The 23,037-nt window shown below is 40.0% G+C and overlaps 1 protein-coding gene and 3 non-coding genes across 5 annotated transcripts in view; 1 reads left to right on the plus strand and 3 right to left on the minus strand.

Annotated features, from left to right (window-relative positions):
* Positions 1-1,128: 1,128 nt before the first annotated feature.
* Positions 1,129-1,293, plus strand: LOC123037593. The gene has a single exon (XR_006417566.1). It is a non-coding gene; the product is annotated as a U1 spliceosomal RNA (small nuclear RNA).
* Positions 1,294-1,431: 138 nt separating this feature from the next.
* The window catches only part of LOC108039613 (protein Skeletor, isoforms B/C), a 30,597-nt gene continuing 8,991 nt past the window's right edge, over positions 1,432-23,037 (minus strand). Inside the window, exons 2-14 of one of the 2 annotated variants that reach the window (XM_044458927.1) lie at positions 16,382-16,458; positions 15,753-15,904; positions 8,522-8,633; positions 6,735-6,868; positions 6,593-6,677; positions 5,601-5,801; positions 5,454-5,474; positions 5,047-5,371; positions 4,748-4,962; positions 4,422-4,693; positions 4,073-4,203; positions 3,853-4,016; positions 1,432-3,791 (exon numbers count right to left, since the gene is read on the minus strand). In XM_044458927.1, the coding sequence (XP_044314862.1) occupies positions 3,630-3,791; positions 3,853-4,016; positions 4,073-4,203; positions 4,422-4,693; positions 4,748-4,962; positions 5,047-5,371; positions 5,454-5,474; positions 5,601-5,801; positions 6,593-6,677; positions 6,735-6,868; positions 8,522-8,633; positions 15,753-15,904; positions 16,382-16,458 (2,051 nt within the window). In that variant the 3' untranslated portion in view covers positions 1,432-3,629. The remainder of the gene's footprint in view (positions 3,792-3,852; positions 4,017-4,072; positions 4,204-4,421; positions 4,694-4,747; positions 4,963-5,046; positions 5,372-5,453; positions 5,475-5,600; positions 5,802-6,592; positions 6,678-6,734; positions 6,869-8,521; positions 8,634-15,752; positions 15,905-16,381; positions 16,459-23,037) is intronic. The other variant, XM_044458928.1, reaches the window with a different exon arrangement.
* LOC123037599 lies at positions 18,397-18,561 on the minus strand. The gene has a single exon (XR_006417572.1). It is a non-coding gene; the product is annotated as a U1 spliceosomal RNA (small nuclear RNA).
* LOC123037597 lies at positions 22,319-22,483 on the minus strand. The gene has a single exon (XR_006417570.1). It is a non-coding gene; the product is annotated as a U1 spliceosomal RNA (small nuclear RNA).

The raw sequence follows: 23,037 nt of genomic DNA on the forward strand, positions 1-23,037 counted from the left end.
CGTCTGTCTGTCCGTCTGTCCGTCCGTCTGTTTCTACGCAAACTAGTCTCTCAGTTTTAAAGCTATCGAATTGAAACTTTGCACACACCCTTCTTTCCATTGCACGCAGTATATAAGTCGGAACGGCCGGGATCGGCCGACTATATCCTATAGCTGCCATATAACTGATTGATCGGAAATGCCATAACTTTCGTGTTTGTAAAGTTAGGAAGTTGAGATTTTCTATGGGTTTTATATTTGGCCAATCAATCCGACTCACCAAATTTCATAAGGATCGGCCGACTATATCCTATAGCCGCCATATAACTGATTGATCGGAAATGCCATAACTTTCGTGTTTGTAAAGTTAAGAAGTTGGGATTTTCTATGGGTTTTATTTTTGGCCAATCAATCCGACCTACCAAATTTCATAAGGATCGGCCGACTATATCCTATAGCTGCCATATAACTGATTGATTGGAAATGCCATAACTTTCGTGTTTGTAAAGTTAGGAAGTTGGGATTTTTTTGAGTATTAAGAATGCATTATATGAATAATTTTGGAGAATATAATTTACAGAGTATTCTGCAAGGGTATATCAACTTCGGCTCCGCCCGAAGTTAGCTTTCCTTTCTTGTTTTTTTGTTTTATTTATTGGACGGCGTACAAAATAAAATATCTAAATTAAAAACAGCTCTATAGCTGCTAAGCACATATCTAATTAAAACAAAGTATTAATATTACTATTATTAATATTACCTTTGGTAAAACCTATATAGTATCTTTATAAAAGTACATAAATTTATGTATTTAAATTTAATATAACATGCGCTTTTAAAAATATGATGAGTCAAAAATAACTGACTTATTATGTTAACAAGGATTTTCGAGACTTAGTGGAAAGAAATAAATATATTTTTAAATCGAAAGTACAAGCGAATATACTTTTACAATAGCTAAAAATAAAGGCGAAGGCATTTGTTTACTAACAACAGCTGGTAGTGAAAAGCGGGTCATCGACTGCGCATGCTAGCACATTTTATGCGGCATATTTATAGGGGTGCTTTATGTCACACACAGTTCGTTATAATTCTCAACTGGTTCTAGCTGTTATGGCATGGAAACCTTGCTGCCGAGCGGAGAAAAGCATACTTACCTGGCGTAGAGGTTAACCGTGATCACGAAGGCGGTTCCTCCGGAGTGAGGCTTGGCCATTGCACCTCGGCTGAGTTGACCTCTGCGATTATTCCTAATGTGAATAACTCGTGCGTGTAATTTTTGGTAGCCGGGAATGGCGTTCGCGCCGTCCCGACATTAATAATAAATATGATAATAATATAAGAATACGTATAGCACGTTAGGACTGGATTTAGTCAGAGTTTTATTTTCACAAGAACGTTTGAATGCTGTTTACAATATTGTTGCCCCAATTAAAGTAAAACAAAAGCAAGTGTTTTTCGGAAATTTATTTATAGAATATTCGTTTTTTACGCCCTTTGTTTTTTCTTCATGTGAAGCTTCTTATTATTGACATCAATCTTTCAATTCCCTACCACTTATTTGGCAAGTTATTGTCAATCGGGTTTGATAGATCTGATGCGATCTAATAACATTTAAAAATGGATTAGTTTATTCCTCATCCTCTTTGTCTGCGCCTCATGCATATCTATTTATTAAATTGGAGATTTTTTGCAAGTTGCTTTTGATTTGGATTTTATTATTTTTAATGAAAGTATTTCGTTAAGGTAATGCAGAAAAATGTTGCTATCTAAGTACGAGATGTTAAGTTATAATCGACATGGAAATTTTTATATTCTTGGGATATTCTTTGAAAGTCATATTCTTGCCTTTTGTTTAATGTAAATATGTATTTATGTATATGTATATCAATTGAATATAAAGGTGTGCATTTATTTATAAATCTTTTGATTTGGTTATCAATTTGATTTGTTTCGACTTTGTTTTCATTTTTTCTGGACTCTTGTGCGCTTAGCTGCATTAACTATACAAAAATCAATTTGACTTATAAACCTGCTCCAGATCTTGTCAAATTTAAATATCAAAACTCTCCATAGTTGTAGTTTATGGATCCTTACACTTTTCTATATCCTTTTACCCGAAAATGTACATTACAACAGCATAGTGGCCCTTAATATGTAAACTTATAGAGGGAAAGGAAACGAAGGAAAACAACAGAAACTTAACAAACTTTAGTGTCCAATAGTTTTTTATACATTTATACTTTTAGGAAAAGTTAGTCCTTTGATTCAAATTAGCTCATTTAAGGGGGATCTTTAGCTCTGGCTACAGAGTTAATTTGTTCAGATTTATGTTTGCTTACATCAAGCCATAGTCCAAAATTAATGCGAACAACTATCAAAAGGATTTACCATACATGGATATTTATCAGTTTATAATATTACATATTCAATATCTTGCCAAATATTTCTCAAGTATCTAGCTGACACATTTGTCCTCTTGTTATTGTCGTACATTTTAGTTGTGTGTCTCTCTGATTCACTTACCATTATAAACATATCGCTTATTGTAAACATATACGAATATATATATATATCATGCTTATATAAAAACACCAATTATGCAAATATAGTTAAAAAAGTTACAAGAAAACCATCTGATAACAAAAACTTCATCCCGTCCAAAGGGATTCTTGTATTCCATTTTAAACGTGTGCGGCGTGTGATTTACATTTCATCTAATATCGTTACAAGAAGCACCACAGTAGTCAGTAGCATTAAATAACATAGTTATCTTATTTGTATTTAGTTTCTTAGTACATTCAAATTGTGTAAAAGTATTGTATTGTCTGCGAAACTTTCTCAAAATTCACAAATCTGTAGATATTATTGTCATACAAATTGCATCGGTTTCTGCCCTTCCTAAATCCATATAATTCTTATTGTACAATTCCTTTGAGCTTAATTCGCGCCCATCTAATTTATTTTGTTTTAATATTTTTTGTGTGTTTTTACACACATTTACTATCATTAATTTATTGTCGCAGTGTTGCGTTATTATTGTCGGTTTACTTTTCGATAGAACCGCATATTAAACATGATTCTGAATCTACATGCCAGTGTAGGTTTTGTAGTAGTTGCTAGAAAAATTACAATTTTACTGTACTAGAGATGTAGATGTATAAGTAAATTTAATAAGTATACATGTAAAAAAGTAGAATTCCATACTCGTAAATGTACAAAAAGTTATCGCTGCCTAGCCACAAAATTCTACTGCCAACAACCGATCAAGTTCCGGCTATGGCTTAACACCCATTCTACGCCCACTCATCGGGGTTACCGGTACAGTGGGCCCTCACGCATGCACACACAATTTCAACAGTTTTACATCTTACGAATTATTGTCAAGATATGTTTGTCAGATGATATTAGCCTGGTTGTGAAAGTCGCCAAGTGGCCCAAAACTACCGACAGACAAGTCCCGATTGTGCCAATGTGAAATTATAAATTCGTCTCGAGAAGTTTGATGACGGTTTGATACTTTAAGTATGAGCAGGATATGGTAGGTAATGGATATGTAAGGATCTGGATATGTTGTCTGATCTCGGGGTCTTATCTGCCGATAGATTTGAAGTAAATACAGAATTCAAAACGATTTACTGGCGGCACTATCAGGCAAGTATGTGACTACACATAAGAAGACGTGTCGCGACCAGGCTAAAAACTGTGAAAATTCCGTATAATATAATCTGATGACTATTGACTATCGATCCCCTAGAGGCACCCATGTTCACGACGTTGATTTTCCAGCCCAGAGTATTATGTGTAAAGCACTGTAAAAGTAGTTATAGGGGATTATTTATTTTTATATCTGCTTTTTAGAGCAAAACTCACCTGATAATATAGCAGATCGGGAGCATTCGCCGGCACTGTCCAGTTTAGGTAGCCAGGCTCACCATCCTCGCACTTGAATTCCAGTGTTTTCATGTATTCCTCGAAATTCTCGATTTCCGCCGAACGATCAACGGTCTGGTGCTCCCACTCGCAATAACGACCGGCTAAAAAAATCATGAATCATAAAGTGTGAAAAAATATGGCTAGAATAAAGGCTCACCTGCTGTCGGAACAGCGTTGCCATCCTCGTCGTACTCAACTCCAGCATAAGCCTTCTGCTTTCGGGCCTCCAGACCCATTTTCTGACCCAGTCCACCTTCAGGAGAGTCCGTGATGTAGAAGGGATGATATCTGTGTCAAATAAGAGGTTAATTTGAGATATACTACAATTCTAGAGTATAAAACTAGAGTACATAACTAGAGTACAAAACTAGAGTACAAAACTAGTGTACAAAACTAGAGTAAAAACTGGGTTTTCAAGATGTCATGAAAAATATGTGTGCCATAAATATAATTATTGTTATTGTAAAAAAGAGCAAGCATATATTAGTGAATTAACCAATAAATACCTAGCAGGTTGAGAGGGATCATTGCCACCCTCGATGATGAACTCGTAGGTCAGGCCGCGCTCCACAGTGATTTCAGGGATCAGCAGATCGTTCACATACCAGGCAATGCCCCACGAGGGCGATCCAGTGATGGCGGTATATCCGCGCTTGCCGCCCGTGGGTCCAATGCTGGCACGGAACTTCCTGACACCTTCGATCTTTCGTGTGGGCCATGGCTTGGGTCCAGTCTCGTCCTTAACATCGTACAGCGAACTCCTGCAGGCGTGATCGTTCTGGAAGGTTAACTCGTTTATTATTTACCTCCAGCTATAGGCTATTGGACCTACTCTCGTAGAGAAATTGATGCGAATGTCGTCCTGGTTGTGGTCGCTGGCGGTGTGCGAGTGGGCATTGGCCTCCTTCCGGGCGTTTAGAGGTCCTATGGCGGCAATTACCGAAACCTCGCGGTCAATGGGAATCGGGGAATCGTAGATGGCCTCGTTGGTCTGCAGCAAGCGCTTATAGCGGATGCTGGTGACCCCGTTTTTTCTATCGCCGCTAACTGCAGGTGTAAACATTTATTAGAAGTAATTTATAATCTCATAAGCTAGTTTCAAAGCTCAAATACTGATAGTCTTCCACCTACCGACGATTACATCATTACGTGCCCCAATCCGTTCATCGGGGCAAGCTCCCCGCTGACCATCGCACTGGGACAAATCCGAGATAAAATAGTCCTCGGCCCGAAAAACGCGGGCGTTGGTGTCGTAGAAGGCCACCACCACGTCGGACTGGGACATCTGGGGACGGCCATTTGCTCCGGACAGTCCGAAGGCCATGTACTGATCCTCGTTGATGCGCCCGAAGAGCTCCACCAGAAGATACTCGTCCTGAAGCTCCCACTTAACCTGCAGCTTGTTCGGCAGGATCTCGCGACAATTGCTGTACACAGGACGCGGGGTCGTGGTGGTCTGGAATGGACAAGGGGGCGGAGTAAGAGGGATTGGTCTGGCCGAAAGGCGGGACATGCATGAGGCTAAGTCTAGTACTCACGGGTGAATACCACCATGAAGGCTAATGCGGCGCGCATAAGTCAAAGAGATATACATTATGAGTTGTGTGGAAATGAGCAAATGCTAGCATATGGATCAGGGCAATGTTCCGGAACTAACTATATGCGATGGGGATTATCACACTTACCGTTATCTTGGTCTGGCCCAAAGCTGGCGGTACGTCCAGGTCCCTGGGAACGTAGACGTGTCCGAAGTTGTGCCTATACTCCACACACCACACGGCCAGCCAGTCGATGTCGTATACGGTCATGTTCCCGGGGAGTTGGATCTCGATGTCCTCGCCCTGGTAGCCGCGCAACGGTTCCAGAGATCCTGCCTCATTGGGCACCTGAAAGGGTGACATTGGTCAATTTATTATAAAACAAGAGAAACAAAAGGGGGCCCCAAAAAAACAAAAAAAGGGGGGGGGGGGGAGGGAGAAAAAAAAAAAAAAAAAAAAAAAAAAAAAAAAAAAAAAAAAAAAAAAAAAAAAAAAAAAAAAAAAAAAAAAAAAAAAAAAAAAAAAAAAAAAAAAAAAAAAAAAAAAAAAAAAAAAAAAAAAAAAAAAAAAAAAAATAAAAAAAAAAGGGGGAAAAAAAAAAAAAAAAAAAAAAAAAAAAAAAAAAAAAAAAAAAAAAAAAAAAAAAAAAAATTTTAAAATTAAAAAAAAAAAAAAAAAAAAAAAAAAAAAAAAAAAAAAAAAAAAAAAAAAAAAAAAAAAAAAAAAAAAAAAAAAAAAAAAAAAAAAAAAAAAAAAAAAAAAAAAAAAATTAAAAAAAAAAAAATCATTACAATAAATTAAATATAAATATGAAATAGAAGCAATTCATATGAAATATGAATTTTTATCAAAAAAAAAGGGGGGGAAAAAGGGGGGGAAAAAAAAAAAAAAAAAAAAAAACCCCCCAAAAAAAAAAAAAAAAAAAAACCCAAAAAAAAAAAAAAAAAAAATTTTTTTAAAAAAAAATTTGTTTGATTAACGCCCTTAATAAATGCATGTTAATTAGTGAGTTTAAACATTAAAACCTTATTCAAAAATCTTATTAAATTAATAAATATTAATTTATTTAATAATTGACTTTCGAATGTAGCTATTAAAACAATAATCAGGTCGAAGAAGCTCGGATGTAAGTCACTGACCTTTATTCCCATGATATTCGGTTCGCTGCCATTGCCCACCCAGAAATAGGCATCCGGTCCAGCTCCGTCGTAGTGCAGGTTGGGTCTTGAAAACGTAAAATTGGTTAAATATTTAAAAAGGAAAAGCTTTTGTTAATCTTACATGTAGAACGTCCTGGCATCCAAAACGCTGATGTTGCTGGAACGTAGGCCATGGGCCAATCGCTTGAATTCGGGAAGTACACGCGGTTTGGGCACATCCAGATTGGATGGTATGAAAACCTCACCAAAATCAACCTGTAAGAGGGTTAAGGTCATCAAACTATCTTTTTTGTACATATCATTTATGATTTTATGCATATCATGCTATCAAGGTGTGGCAAGTCATTTTTTTGTTTCTACATACCATACGTTCTTTTTACATATCAGCTGTGTGATTACATTTATGTTTTGACAATTTTGTACACCGAAAAAAATAGTCATAGAAACGAAACTATTGTAATATTAATTTAACTTAATATTAATTTAACATATTGACTATGTAATTAAATGAAACCTATGCTATAAGTTTTTTTTAATACAACCTAACAAGAGTAAATTTAATAAAGAATACTCCACAAGCACAACAATAGTTCTACATTAAAATATTGCGGATGTAAATTAAGCTGCAATTTTTGCATTTAATAGTGTTAAATTATTATATTTATATTTTCCTGACACAATTTTGTATTTTATCTAGAGATCACTTTGAGATATTTGCATATAATAACTAATTTAATAATAATTGCTCAATTGGAGTGTCGATTTGTAATCTTAAATTCTAGCTAAACTTTAAGGGTAAACCTTTAATTCTACATGTGCATTTTACGCTACACCGTGTCTACATTTGACGCGATTCTAAGTAACCAAACAACCGCTTTGTTGTTGTATACCCAAAACATTTGTACATAATGAGTGTTTATGTATGCCTCCGTGTGGGGCACACCCCCCCAAAACCCCAGATACCCCCAATACCCCACCCCCTCGTAAAAAATCGGGCATGCGCGCTCAAAACTCCACAAACAACACTCGCACACTCACAAAAGCACTGACACACACCGTGGCAAACTAACCCCAATCTGAGTGCAGTTGTGTGAGTGTGCGGCAGTCAGCCCCCAAGAAGTTTTTTGGCTGTCAGTCAATGGAAGGCCCCGTACACCCACATACACACAAACACACAGTCGTGGAAGGAGCACCCTGTATGCCACACGTATACACACACGAACCCCCCGTCCGTGTGAGTATCTGTGTGACGAGGGGGGCGCTCTCTGCCTGTGTGTGTTTATATGCAACCACTTGAGTTAATCAAAAATGTCTGCTGTAATTTATTTTACTACGGCCGCCATCTTTTATTCGACCATGCTGCAAACTCCACAAACCTCCAACCCCCCCACCCTGAAAACCCGTCCCAATTTGTGGAATTTATCTGGAAATGCACTTGTACTCCGCTTCCGCCCAGGAAACTTAAACAAAAGTCATTTTCACAGGACGAAGACAAACATAATTGCAAGTGGTCGCTCGCTTGGACGGCATTTGCATATTCAGACCTGTAATTAAAATCTAAAACTCTAATGAAAACAAAGTTTCAGGCGACTGACCCACATTATAGTCTGCACAAAGGATGATATTTGCCTTGCTAAATCCTTCATTTACTCTTAAACAAGCGCCAGATGAGAAACCAAATAACTTCCCTTTTGAAAAGCTATTAAGAACATAATCGATAGCCGGGCAAAGCATAATGCTAAAATCTTTGTGCAGCTGCAGTTAAATTACAAAAATGTAATTACAAAAAAAAAGGCTCTTGCCCGGCTAAATACACACATAAATCTGGGAGGATGGCGCGTGCCATCCGCATAGAAAAAAGATACGATGGATGGATGGATGGAGAAGCAGCAAGGACTCAGGACTCACCGTGAAGCGTCTGCACCACACTGACAGCCATCGAATGTCCTTAATCCTTTTGCCCATGGGTAAGCGCAGTATGATGTCCGTTCGGTTGTGCGCCTGCAAAATGGGGGGATCGCTGCGGGTGGTCCAAAAAGAGACGGAAGCCGAGAACGAGAGTGAGATGGAGATAAAGAGTTAAATGTGGTTTGGGGCATACTAAACTATAAGTACGACTAAAGCAAAGTGTGTGTTTTCCCCCACCCATAGCCAGAGCTTATTATAAACTACACACAGAAAAATGACCAGGGTTGTGGTCAAATTAAATTTATCCAACGTCAGTGTAAAATCGTAACCCTTACATATTTAAAAGTATCTTTTTAGTACAGTCCAACTAGTTTTAAGGGCTGGATTTTATAACCTAAAGTTCTTAAACAAACCTGTTGTGTGAGTTACGTAAGAACATAGGGAACATTATGACCATTTTTATAAGACCTTAGAAAACCTTTTTTATTTGGATAAAATTTAAACATTATATTAACATTTTATTAGTTTAACAAGATTATTAAATAATCAAATAAAACAAATAAGAAGAAAACACTTTTTTATATTTGTATAATTTCCAAATTGACGATACTTTTTCTTTTATTTTTCGATGCTGCCAGTCATGTAACGAGTAACTCAATTAAGGGGGCAGAGCGCAAATGGAAATCAAACAGATTGTCACCAGAGATTGTCCGCAGGACCCGCCTCCAATTTGCACGTTCATTGCCAGTATGTATATTGGGATTAAAGTGAAACCAGCCAGAAAATGCAACAGATCGGACCCTGGCCTCGATTCTGGACTACTCTGTTTGCATGCAATGTAGTACGCTGCTCTATGTCATTAAAATTAAAGCAAAAACCAAACGACCGACGACAAAACCAAAAACATTTCTCATTTTCGCATATTCGCATTATTTATGAAGCGAGCGCTGATGAAGATTTATGGCTAATGCAGCGAACCGAGGCATTACACACGCCTCATGCCCCCCATTTTCCCCTTTTCCGATGGGAGTTTCACAATGCATGAATAGTTGGGTGGTTATGGCCACTATATAGCAACTTTTTGCTGGCGGCTTAAAGCTTTAGCCAATTAGCGTCTTTTTTGAGCTTCGCTCTCAGCGCATCGGTACATTTCTGTGGGAATCGATTTAGAGCCTTGACCTGGAGATGAATATCGTAGTGGTTGATTGTAAAGATGAAATTCTTTTTCGGTAAGTCCTATTAAGTCACTGCTGCGATACCGACGGAAGAGCCCAGTGCTTGCGCTTGATATCTTGATGTATATCGTATATGTTCAAAAACAACGAAGTTTTAATTTTATAAAATTTAATTTTTAGTTTATTTCTTTGGGAACTATTTGATATAATCACCCGATACATACTTCTAGCAATAAAAAGAGAACTTTTGAAAAAGTTTAATTTAAATTGCTTCAAAACTGAGAGATTAGTTTGCGTAAAAACAGATGGACATGTCTGCATCGGCTCTTCGGGTGATGCTGATCAAGAATATATATGTTTAATAGGGTAGGAAATGTCTCTTTCTCCGCGGTGCAAATAAAAATGCCCTCTGCAAGGATATAAAAATACACGGTCTTACTGTTGAAATAATTTAATTCTAATTTCTTGCCAACTTTATTTTAATTTTATATTTCATTTGTTTAGGCAGCTTACAAACTTTTAAGGCACCTTGGCATTGGGGTTAAGGAAATGCTTTACTTAACATTACAGAATGCAGCGGTGGCTTTTGTAATCATGTAGATTTGATGATTACATATCCATTACTGCAGTTACTGCATCTCATTTCCCGTGCAGGGCGGAGCAGGAGCCCTGGGAATATTAATAATCAACTTGAAGTCTAAGTATGCCAATCCCATGGGGGCTGGCAGTCAGCGAGTGTTTGCCCAGATGAATCCGCCACATCCTTGGCTGGGATGTAGAGCTCCTTGAGGGCGGTGGAGGATCGATCCATCGCAACTGGGACAAGTGTCAGGCGGCGAGTCAATCAGTCAGTCAGTTGGGCGGTTTGTCAGCCGCTGAAGTGGAAAGGTCGACGTCTAATGAATGTCGGCGGAGGCCACGCAATCCGCATTAGACACGGCTAAGCACTTAGCACCCGGCACCCTTGAAATGACACATTGACAGCGGGTCGAGGTCCGAGGTCGTGTCCAGATTGCGAATCAGAATCAGTACCAGAGCCAGAACCAGAACCAGATTCCAGCAACAGTTGCAGCACTCTAATGAGCCAAAACAAATTGAATGGCTCTGTGTCAACAGTGCATCAAATGTATCTGCTGGATACACAGCGATGTCCTGCCATCCACATCCACCCCCATGCGGTCGGTCCTTTGTCTCCAGTGTGGCGAAGTAGTTTTCCTCGAATTTTGTTTGCTTTCGATTCCTGGTTCCATTACAGTTTCCGCCTGGCAAATATGTTTGTTGCTTTATTTGATTTGCTTGTCCTCCCACTTGGCAAGGACCTCTCCGCTCGACATTTATTGATGCACTCGGGATGCCAGGCCAAGCCAGGCCAGGCCATCATCCATCGATTTTATTTTATTTGCTCTCGTTCAGCTCGTTGCCCGGCCACATACATAAGCCCCTGTGCACTTTCACCCAATTAGTTTGAATTCAGTTTCAGATTCGCAAAGAGCACTGGCGTCTTTTCATGTGTGCTTTCCCATTGACTAAGACTAAACGTGGAAAACTTGTTGCGTCTGCTGACTGGCACTTTGTATTCCCGCTCGATAAACAAAACGCACAACAATCGAGGGCATTTCGCAGACAATAAAACGCGCCAACTCAGCAGACAGCCATCCAAACCATCCAATCATCCAGCTTTCAACCCCATCCCCCGAATGCCACAACCCGCGAACCGCCCCCCACAACCCACACCCCACCTCCCAAAGAGACAAAGCCACCACCGAAAATATTCTAAAATTATTATGAATATTTCATGTTTCCGTGACGAAGCGCCGCAGCCAAGCCAACGCCCCCGCTTTTGTCGGTGACAGGCCGCAGACGGATGAGTCCCAACTCCCGGCGACGACCACTCAATTAAATTTGTATTAAAGTGCAGTGGTCGGGGGCATTAATCACGCCAACAACAATAATAATTAGTACTGCTTTGGTCTGAAAGATAAGCACCCAAAGATCTCCCTTAACGAGCTGCTGGAAATCTAGTTAGCAAGAATTATGGTTGCATGAATAAAACTGTAGAACTAGGGAAAACTAAAGTAATACGTATTTATAAATACTAAACGATTTTGTGCTTAATTATTTTGATGATTTTAAACATTTTTAATTCCGAATTTTAATTAAATATTTTTGGTAGAAAGAAATAATTTAAAAAGTAAGGCAATCAAATATTGCATAAAATTTAATAATGTTTTTGATTTTAATTTATTATTATTGTATTCTGAGTTACCCGAATTAGACATTTAAATCGAAACAGATTTTTGTAACATCCACGTAATATGCAGGCCATGGTTCACATACAATGGCTTGAAGGCCATTGTATGTACCTATATTTATATTTATTAGTACAAATGGCAGTTAAGTTTATTTTAGCAGGATTTTAAACAATATACACACCCCATAAAACCCCGCTAGGTGTGAAAAGCGTTGCCTACTTTTAAGCGCACTGAGGGTGAAGTGACAGCAACAGGCGAAACTACTTGAGGGATGGTCGGATATGAGGAGAGCGGGGGCAAGCGAGGGTTAAGTTGGATGCCGAATGAATCCGCCAACTTTCTGGTGCTTAATCGAGTTAAAGGCAGTTGGCACTTCAGCCAGGGGCGAATTCAGTCGACAGCCAAAACAGTTGTTCGTGTTGCGGCTGCTCTGTCAGCGTTGATTAACACAATGCAGAATGATCGAGGACAGCGGTGGGCGGTGGTGCGTTAAAGAATGGCCTGCCCGCCCCGACAATGAAGGACAAAACTAAAACTTCATTTTGCTACTTTGCATGCAGCAAATTTTAATGAAATCTGCATAAATCAGCGTTAAGCAAAAAGGCGAGCGTCAAGGTGGAGAGCAGGGGGTCCTGTACTGCAGATGCAAATGAGCAACAGCCACAGGCGGGTGGCTCCAGGGGGTGGGAGGTGGTTGTGGGTGCGGGACAAGGCGACGGCGACGGCGACGGCGTCATCCTCATTGTCATGGCAACGGGCGTTAATCAGCGCAGCGTCGCTTTTATGCTTCTCAAAAAATTCTAATTTAATTACTTATGCTCGATGCATCCATTGTGACACATTCCCCACCCACTTCAACCCACTCCAACCCACCACCCACTTAGGCGGGGAGGTAAAGCGAGCGTGAACAGAAAAAGAAGTGAGCAGTACGAAGAACAGGAGGCCACTCAAAAAAACACAAGTTGCAGGTACAATGGGAAACCAAATATTTTTCTAAAAAATACTAACATAAATCTTTTACACTACTATTAAGTTATTTAAATTCCCAAGCAAATTCTTCTTCTATTAAAAAGTACAAAATAAATGAAAGAATTTATTCCTGAATTCCAAGTGGATGTTAGGCTTAGCGAATCAGAAACTTAAAAACATAACTTTTTCATGGAAAAGTGTTAAAAAATGGAAGTTATATTTTAATGAGAAAATATATAACATCTTTTTAAAAGAAAAATACCCCTTTTGGTTTTTCGAAAACTTAGTCTACAAAAGAAGTCTTCTATGAATAGTTTTTTGCTAAACGTTTTTCGTGAATAGTTTTTTAAAAAGTTTTTGCATTAAGTTTATAAAACACTTTTTGCGAGTGCTGCGACATCTCCTGATGCAGCAAGATTGGCAGCCCTTCAACGGCGCCTGCCAGAAGCAGTTGGGATAATTAACGCTGATTGGCCTGCCCGAGAAGCTTAGCCAGAAGAAGCCAGTTTTAAGGCTGTCACTTGCCAGGCTTCCCTTTCCCCAGGACGATGGCGGCAGGAAACCAGGACAGAACCTGTCCCAGTGCCAATCAGTTGCATTTATCAATTATCGCTCGGCGACGACGGCATACATATAGAAATCATTAAACATAATAAACGCGCGCAATTTGTTGGCTCAAATGCATGCGATTGCGATAGCAGCGGTGTGCCACATAATACAGCAATCATCATCGTGCTAACACCAGGCTGCCAGTCCGCCACCCCACCGCCGACCTTCAGCCACCCACCACCACCGCCCCATATCATAAGGTGCACCGGGTGGTATGGGTAATGTGTCTGAAAGCGTAAAAGCGTGCAATCGCTGCGGCGTTCCGGGCTTCCACCTCCTCCATCGCATGCCCATTCCCATCTCCTTGGCACAATGTTGCTCTTTGTCAGAAGGACAGGAAGGACGAAGGACTATGGACTAAAGATGGGGGAACGAGTGGAGTGGTGGAAAAGGGAAGGGGAAGGGGAAATGGAAATGGAGGCGATGGCATCGTTGTACATTGAACTAATAAAGCCCGGCACGTGGCATCAACAATGAAACGCATTAAAGTCGATTACAATATGAATGCCCGGGTTTGGGCGATGGATTCGCCTTGGATGGTTCTGCAATGGTTATAGTCTGCCGACATACACATCATCAAACGATTCCTCAAGCGCGAAACCGCGCCGAGCAGTTGAGATTTTCGAATGGGGAAATCCAGAGCGTAAACATTCCCAGGTTTTCTTTTTGGCTGCGTGATTCGGGATGCCAAATGGGAATGGGGTTGTGGAGCCTGCGCAGTGCGGGAATCCGATTTTCGGGAATCGCTTATGCCTCGCACGATGCGTTCTGTTATTTTTGGAGTTGCGAAAATATTTTGCCATAGATTGGATATGCAAAAATCAGCTTACTTCAGGGTAATGGGAAGCGTTTTAGGTGCACTTAACGAAAAATTGTGGTAAATGTTAAGTCGACATTGGAAAATGAAAATAAAAACATTCTATAGTCCAAACAGTATTGTGATATTTACTGTGCAACATTATTTTTCGATGTCAAAGATATACGTTTTCGTGATTGCTCTTATTTTAGTGAGAAATTGGTAAAAAGTATTTGAATATTTTTCAAGCCAAAAAAACTAAAATGTTAATTATTAATCATTCTTAAAGAAACTAATTTTCAATGTTTTTTTTAAGTGAGTGTTAAATTTAAGTGCGTGATTTACGCAACCTTAGCCTTCGATAACTCAAAGAGGTGGTCCACCCGTTTGGACCAGTTAAGCCATGAAAATCAAATCCAACATTCACCTGAGGTGTGTGTTTCGTGCATGAGATAATGTCAATGCCAAGTGGGAGGCCACTTTACCTTTGCCTTGGCGGGGGAAGTGGCTCAGGTTTAGGTTTAAGTTTGAGGATCTGCCTCTGGGAATTAGGATGAGGCGGCGGGACTAGTTTGGTGCTCCATTGTTTGTGATAATGAAATATGCAGTGCTCAATGGCTAAGCAGGTAAATGACGTCAAATTGTGTGCGTATCTTGGCTGCAACGTGGGATTAGGGCTCAAAAGGGGGTCAGAGGTTAGGGGGTGGGGCAGATTTCAGCGGGTTAAAGGCTACTGGGGCTGCAGGATGGGGAAAGGAGGGTTGGTGGTGCTGGCTAATACCGGCTTAGTGCGTTCAAGTGGCAGCGCAAGGAGGCTGGCAAGGTAAACAGTTGAGCGGCTTAACCTTGTGGCGACTCAAAGTAAATAGTAGCAAAGGCTGAAACTTCGCTATCTCTCTCTCTTCCACCGCCCCACTTTCTCTTTGTTTGCTGTTGTTTTTTCGGTGGGCGGCTGCTGTGACTGCGACTGTGGTTGTCTCCGCTCACGCCCCCCTCCCGCCTGCCACACACATATGACCGCAAATCTAACGTGAAGAAATAAATGAGTTTTTCACATTAGGAGGCAACGAAGCGACACCAACAACGGCAACATCCAGAGCCACAAAGGCGCCGGGAAGGAAAACGACAACGAGAGCACAAATGGCAGGCGAGATGAAAAATGTTTTTTAATTTTTGAAAGTGGTTTCATTGTCAGCCGTGCGTAACGTAAAGTCTGCAAGGATGCGGGGATACATATACCCAAACATTCGCTCACGTTCGGAGGAAATGGCCTGCTGCGCTCGAGTAGCCAGGACATCTCCATTACCATCACCATCGCCATCTCCCATTTCCATCTCCATAACAAGGTCCAGTCCGGCCATCAATGGCAAGTCGGCCCCAAAAATGTGAGTGTGGATGCCAGAATGCATTCTTAGGACTGAGATACTCACATGCCCGTGTACTCCTCCGGATATGGAATGATGTAGCCATCGGGACTGGGCCGTGCCGTCTTGCCCACCCAGAAGAAGGCGTCCGGTCCGGTGCCGTCGTAGGCAAAGGATTTGACGAACAGCGTCGACTCGTCCACTGCGTAGACTTGACCCTGGCAAAAATAATAAAGTGGCATGATAAAAAGGAGATACTTACTAAACAGAAACTACAAATTAATGGACTTGTCATTTGACTTATATAACTACGAGTATCAGCAAAGTCTTGTTGTTTTCATTACTTACAATAAAATATGATGGAAGCTGTTGCTAACTTTAAAATGATTATTACATCTTACCTAAGCTTTCATTTATTAATATTTTGCTTGTAAACTCAAATATATATTTTTTAAATAAAAGGAAAGGTACTAAAATTGTTGCCTAATTTATAGATTGGATATTATTCAACTATTTTAATAAATCGTTTAAAAGGAAGATATACTTGCCCCACATTTGTGGCAGTAGCAAATTACACTTTGTTTGTTTGAGTTTTTTTTAATAATGAGTTTTTGTGGAATTCAAAAATAAAACAGTAATAACAGTACTTTGTGTTACGGAATTTAAAATAATAAAATACCAAATTTCAAACTCACTTTGATTCCATGGGCGAAGTTAGTGAAGTCTCCGATGTAGCGGCCGTAGTAGGGTTCTGGTGGTGCTCGCCCGGCGGCTGTGGATGAAAGGAACGGTTTGAAAATCTTTAGTCGGATCAGATTTAATTGAAACAGCGGCCAAAAAATAAGTTTTCCACTTCTTTCACAAACACACTGAGAAAGTGCCTTTAGTGCAGTGCACTGGCAGGTGCTTTTGCTGCAATTTCTGCAACGGATTCATAATCCGGAGGCTCAAGAAACTCGCCGGACACGGACAAAGACCGAAGCCTGCTTTGCAAATTAATCCTCAGACGAAAGAACTTTGCCATACAAAAAGTTGCTGCCGTGTAGCTCCCCCGAACCGATGTTGCTCCTCCATCCAGTGGAAGTTGCTGTGCCATCCCGGATGATGAAGGGAATGATGATGTTGATGATGACGATGACGAACTGGCTCTGTTTGCCAAACCCTTGACAAGTCCCCGGGGGAGTTGTTGGCTTGCCTTTCCCTCTGGGATTGCGCCATGAAATTGATTGAAAACCATGAAATATATTGAAATTCAATGCTAAGCTCGACTCGGCTCACGGAGAACTTCCAGCTAAACAATGCAAATGTATGCCAAATGTTTAAAAAGAACAGAAACGGAAAACAGAAAGACAGGCAGACAGCCTCCAAATGAGAGGTGTCAGAGGTGGGATACGGGGATGCAATTTCAGTTTGTTCTGGCTTGTCGATTCGATATTAAATCCTCCGATGCCGTAAGCTCCTCACAATCGTTGCCAGGGGATTCCCCAGAATGTCTCAATTGCCGCTGGTAGCCAGGACGACGGCAACAACAGCAACAACAGTGTAATATGAATTAAATCAACTAATGCGTGCATTAATCTCTGAAGTCCTGGACCCACGCTCGCCATCCACAGAGCACGTGGCCCCACGGAATATACGTGCTCGAGGATATTTATACAAAGTGATGACGAGCACGTTGACATCCCCCAAACCCCTCGGAAAAAAACAAACCCAGATATATAGTCACCGCCTAAGGCTTCAGCGCGGCACACGACCGCCGATGGTTGTTGTTAATAATGTTTGGTTGCTGCTCAATCCTACTATAGTGCGGGGCATTCGGGGTGTTCGGCGTTTTCGGGGGGAACAAATAATAGTCAATGGCCATGTCTATCTTTCTGGCTGGCTGAGTGTTTGTGTCTGGGGCGTCCGTCTCCTGATATTTCGTCACTGAAAGTCGATAAGATTCCCAGCAGCCGATAAAAAGAAACGGAGCACAGACGTTGCCAAGCAGATGGCTTTATTTCTGACTTGTTGCCAGGTTGTCCCAGGAAAATTGATTGGCAACGCACGGCATCGCCATCGACCCACATTGCGTGGCATTCCCAGTCACTTTGTCAATTGAATCCATGACGCACAGTTGTCGTAGTATTCGCTCAAAGGATACCGAAGACAATAAACGCTTTTAATCCACTAATGCCCAGCTGGCAGAGGAAAGGATCGCCGACACATAAGCCCTATAAATTAACGGGTTGCCAGGGATACTTAGCAGGACATCCCCTTAGCATCCCCTTCTTTGAGCGCCGGCCCAAAATCTGAATCTGCATATAACCATCAAATCAGAAAGGGTTGCGTCCCACTTACCCCCGCATATATATATATATTCCTAATCCCATCTCCAATCCGCCCGACAAGTGCCTTTGGGGGTGGGTGGTAAACGCGTAACCACAGGCAACCAGTGCATTCAGTTTCTGATTTTGGAGGTAGCAAATGACTGAGATGAATGGACAAATGATTGACTTTCAGTTCATGGCAAATATTTGCACTAAGCAGTTGCTGATGTAACAACCAAATCAGCAAGGGAAAATATTCAAATGGGAATTATGGCGTTTCTTCCCGCATAATCTCAACAAATGCCATGTTTTTAGTTATCTGAACATTTTGTAAAATTATCCAACGCTAATGTCTCAAACGCTTTAAGATAATATAGTATACTTTTGTATTTATTATTAATGTCGGGACGGCGCGCACGCCATTCCCGGCTACCAAAAATAACACGCACGAGTTATTCACATTAGGAGTAATCGCAGAGGTCAACTCCACCGATGTGCAATGGCCAAGCCTCACTCCGGAGGAACCGCCTTCGTGATCACGGTTAACCTCTACGCCAGGTAAGTATGCTTTTCTCTGCTCGACTCTCGGGTTTCTACGAGAAAACAGCTAGAACTTATTGGGAATCATAACGGTTCCAAAAGGACACATTATTCCCGAGTCTATAGTAGGCTTGTATGGACAATCCCTGAATAGCAGGTAACACACTCATGCAGAACATTTTCATGATTAATCCCTTACCATCTTAACGAATAAGGGTTTAATCAGCTTTTCATTATGATCATATATTTAAGATTTTAAACAAAATAGGCTTTACAAAAAGTAAGTATCTTTAATACAAAATTAAGAAAAATAAAAATAATATTTTATGATAGTCATTTTTAAAAACAGTTTTATCAAATAAACCACACTGCAGCATTTTACATTATTTTTTTTTTTAATTTTTGAAATTCGATTAGTTTCTTAAAATGTAATGATTTTTTTTTCAAAATACTTTAGTTTTTATACCCTTGCAGAGGGTATTATAATTTTGGTCAAAAGTGTGCAACGCAGTGAAGGAGTCATCTCCGACCCTATAAAGTATATATATTCTTGATCAGGATCACCTCCTGAGTTGATATAGCCATGTCCGTCTGTCCGTCTGTCTGTCCGTCTGTCTGTCCGTCTGTCTGTCCGTCTGTCTGTCCGTCTGTCTGTTTCTACGCGAACTAGTCTCTCAGTTTTAAAGATATCGAATTGAAACCTTCACACACCCTTCTTTCCTTTGCACGCAGTATATAAGTCGGAACGGCCGGGATCGGCCGACTATATCCTATAGCTGCCATATAACTGATTGATCGGAAATGCCATAACTTTGTTGTTTGTAAAGTTAGAAAGTTGGGATTTTCTATGAGTTTTATATTTGGCCAATCAATCCGACCTACCAAATTTCATAAGGATCGGCCGACTATATCCTATAGCTGCCATATAACTGATTGATCGGAAATGCCATAACTTTGGTGTTTGTAAAGATAGAAAGTTGGGATTTTCTATGGCTTTTATATTTGGCCACTTAATCTGGCCTACCAAATTTCATAAGGCCGGCTATATCCTATAGCCGCCATATAACTGATTGATCGGAAATCCCATAACCTTGGTGTTTCTAAAGTTAGGAAGTTGAAATTTTCTATGGGTTTTATTTTTGGCCAATCAATCCGACATACCAAATTTCATAAGGATCGGCCGACTATATTCTATAGCTGCCATATAACTGAACGATTGGAAATGCCATAACTTTGGTGTTTTTAAAGTTAGGAAGTTGGGATTTTTATGAGTGTTAAGAATGCATCATATAAATAATTTTGGAGAATATAATTTACAGAATATTCTGCAAGGGTATTTCAACTTCGGCTCCGCCCGAAGTTAGCTTTCCTTTCTTGTTTAAAATTTTTTTTAGTAGATATATTCAAATGAGGAATTTTCCAAAATAGTCCTTTTGAGGTAAGTGTTTTGGCGCATCTTACAATAACACGATTATTAGTACCATGCTAAAACTGGATAACCCTTTTATTTTTTTTTTAATTTTATCTGTTCTTGTTTTATGTTTTTATACCCTTGCAGAGGGTATTATAATTTCAGTCAAAAGTTTGCAACGCAGTGAAGGAGACATTTCCGACCCTATAAAGTATATATATTCTTGATCAGCATCACCAGGAGAGTCGATCTAGCCATGTCCGTCTGTCCGTCTGTCCGTCCGTCTGTCCGTCCGTCTGTCCGTCTGTCCGTCTGTCCGTCTGTCAGTCTGTCCGTCTGTCCGTCCGTTTCTACGCAAACTAGTCCCTCAGTTTTAAAGCTATCTGCTCGAAACTTTCCCAAAAGTTGTCTTTCTATTGCAGGTAGTATATAAGTCGGAACGAGCCGGATCGGGCGACTATATCATATAGCTGCCATATAACTGAACGATCGGAAAAGCCATAACTTTGGTGTTTTTAAAGATAAGAAGTTGGGACTTTCTATGGGTTTTATTTTTGGCCAATCAATCCGACATACCGAATTTCATAAGGATCGGCCGACTATATCTTATAGCTGCCATATACCTGATTGATCGGAAGTGCCATAACTTTGGTGTTTGTAAAGTTAAGAAGTTGGGATTTTCTATGGGTTTTATTTTTGGCCAATCAATATGACATACCAAATTTCATAAGGATCGGCCGACTATATCTTATAGCTGCCATATAACTGAACGATTAGAAATGCCATAACTTTGGTGTTTTTAAAGTTAGGAAGTTGGGATTTTTTATGAGTATTAAGAATACATCATATGAATAATTTTGGAGAATATAATTTACAGAGTATTCTGCAAGGGTATATCAACTTCGGCTCCGCCCGAAGTTAGCTTTCCTTTCTTGTTTTGTAAGTATTTTATGCTGACTTAAACAAAGAACTGAGGAAAGCCAAACATTTCGCATTAAATTCTTATACGGTGTTCGTTTGGTGGCAAATGTGATGAAAGTGCGGGTCAACCGGTTGAAGCAACCTTTTTAATCTGACAAAAAAGGAAAGCATTTTTTTTTCTTTTATTTATTTATTGTTTATAATTCTTAAAGGACATCAAAAGCGCACTGCAGGGTATTTGCGGCGTATGAACTGTTGTGCGCGATACCGTAGATTCATTTAATGCCAATAAAGTAAGAAAAAAAACTTATCAACAATACATTTTTATACCCTTGCAGAGGGTATTATAATTTTGGTCAAAAGTGTGCAACGCAATGAAGGAGACATCTCCGACCCTATAAAGTATATATATTCTTGATCAGAATCACCTCCTGAGTTGATATAGCCATGTCCGTCTGTCCGTCTGTCCGTCCGTCCGTCTGTCCGTCTGTCTGTCCGTCTGTCTGTTTCTACGCGAACTAGTCTCTCAGTTTTAAAGATATCGAATTGAAACTGTGCACACACCCTTATTTCCTTTGCACGCAGTATATAAGTCGGTACGGCCGGGATCGGCCGACTATATCCTATAGCTGCCATATAACTGATTGATCGGAAATGCCATAACTCTGCTGGTTGTTAAGTTAGGAAGTTGGGACTCTCTATGGGTATTATATTTGGCCAATCAATCCGACGTACCAAATTTCATAAGGATCGGCCGACTATATCCTATAGCTGCTATATAACTGATTGATCGGAAATGCCATAACTTTGGTGTTTGTAAAGTTAGGAAGTTGGGATTTTCTATGGGTTTTATATTTGGCCAATTAATCCGACCTACCAAATTTCATAAGGATCGGACGATTATATCTTATAGCTGCCATATAACTGATTGATCGGAAATGCCATAACTTTAGTGTTTGTTAAGTTAGGAAGTTGGGATTTTCTATGGGTTTTATTTTTGCCCAATCAATCCGACATATCAAATTTCATAAGGATCGGCCGACTATATTCTATAGCTGCCATATACCTAACTGAACGATTGGAAATGCCATAACTTTGGTGTTTTTAAAGTTAGGAAGTTGGGATTTTTTATGAGTATTAAGAACGCATCATATGAATAATTTTGGAGAATATAATTTGCAGAATATTCTGCAAGGGTATTTCAACTTCGGCTCCGCCCGAAGTTAGCTTTCCTTTCTTGTTTGAATATATTTTATGTTATAAGAGAGTTATTTCCATTTTCATTTTAATTAAAATAATAAATGAATATTATCTTCTTATCTAGATTAGTTCTTAATTTTTCAATTTGATGCTGAACTGAATTTTAAAATACCAATTATTTTTAAAAATATCTGAAACTGGTAATAGGCCATTTTTCTCTTTTTTAATTATTTGTAAGATTAATTGTTTATGTCGGGACGGCGCGAACGCCATTCCCGGCTACCAAAAATTACACGCACGAGTTATTCACATTAGGAATAATCGCAGAGGTCAACTCAGCCGAGGTGCAATGGCCAAGCCTCACTCCGGAGGAACCGCCTTCGTGATCACGGTTAACCTCTACGCCAGGTAAGTATGCTTTTCTCTGCTCGACTCTTTGGTTTCCATGAGGACATTGCTAGAACCACTTGGGAATTACAAGCGCTACACACCTCATCTGTAAAAGGAGCAAAGTAGGCTCTGGTCGGGTTTGAAAATTCAGGTAGCCAGGAATTCGGGAAATCAGCCTCGCACATTTTCCTCAATTAACTGGGTACGGAAATAATGTTGTTAGAACTGCCGTTTGAATAATCATCATATTTATTCCCTTTATTTACTTAGCGCGACATCAAAGGAACAAACGATAATTAAATTCGCACTAATCTGCCCGTAATTTATTTTATCACATGCCCATCTTCGACTTTGACGTCGTCATCAGCATCAGAAGCAACATCATCAGCCTGAACCCCCTGTTTGGGTTTGAGCTGAGATCCTGTAACGCACGCACGACCAGGACACACGAAATTCCAAATCAAATTTTCATTTACTTCCGCAATAGACTCTTCCTGGGCAAAAAAGCAAAAGGATGGGAGCGGGGCGGAAAACAGGTCGTCCTCCCCCTCCGAAGGACTCATTGGTTGATGGCCCAACC

The sequence above is a fragment of the Drosophila rhopaloa genome, unplaced genomic scaffold (genome assembly GCF_018152115.1).
Source record: "Drosophila rhopaloa isolate 14029-0021.01 unplaced genomic scaffold, ASM1815211v1 contig_178, whole genome shotgun sequence".
NCBI lineage: Eukaryota > Metazoa > Arthropoda > Insecta > Diptera > Drosophilidae > Drosophila > Drosophila rhopaloa.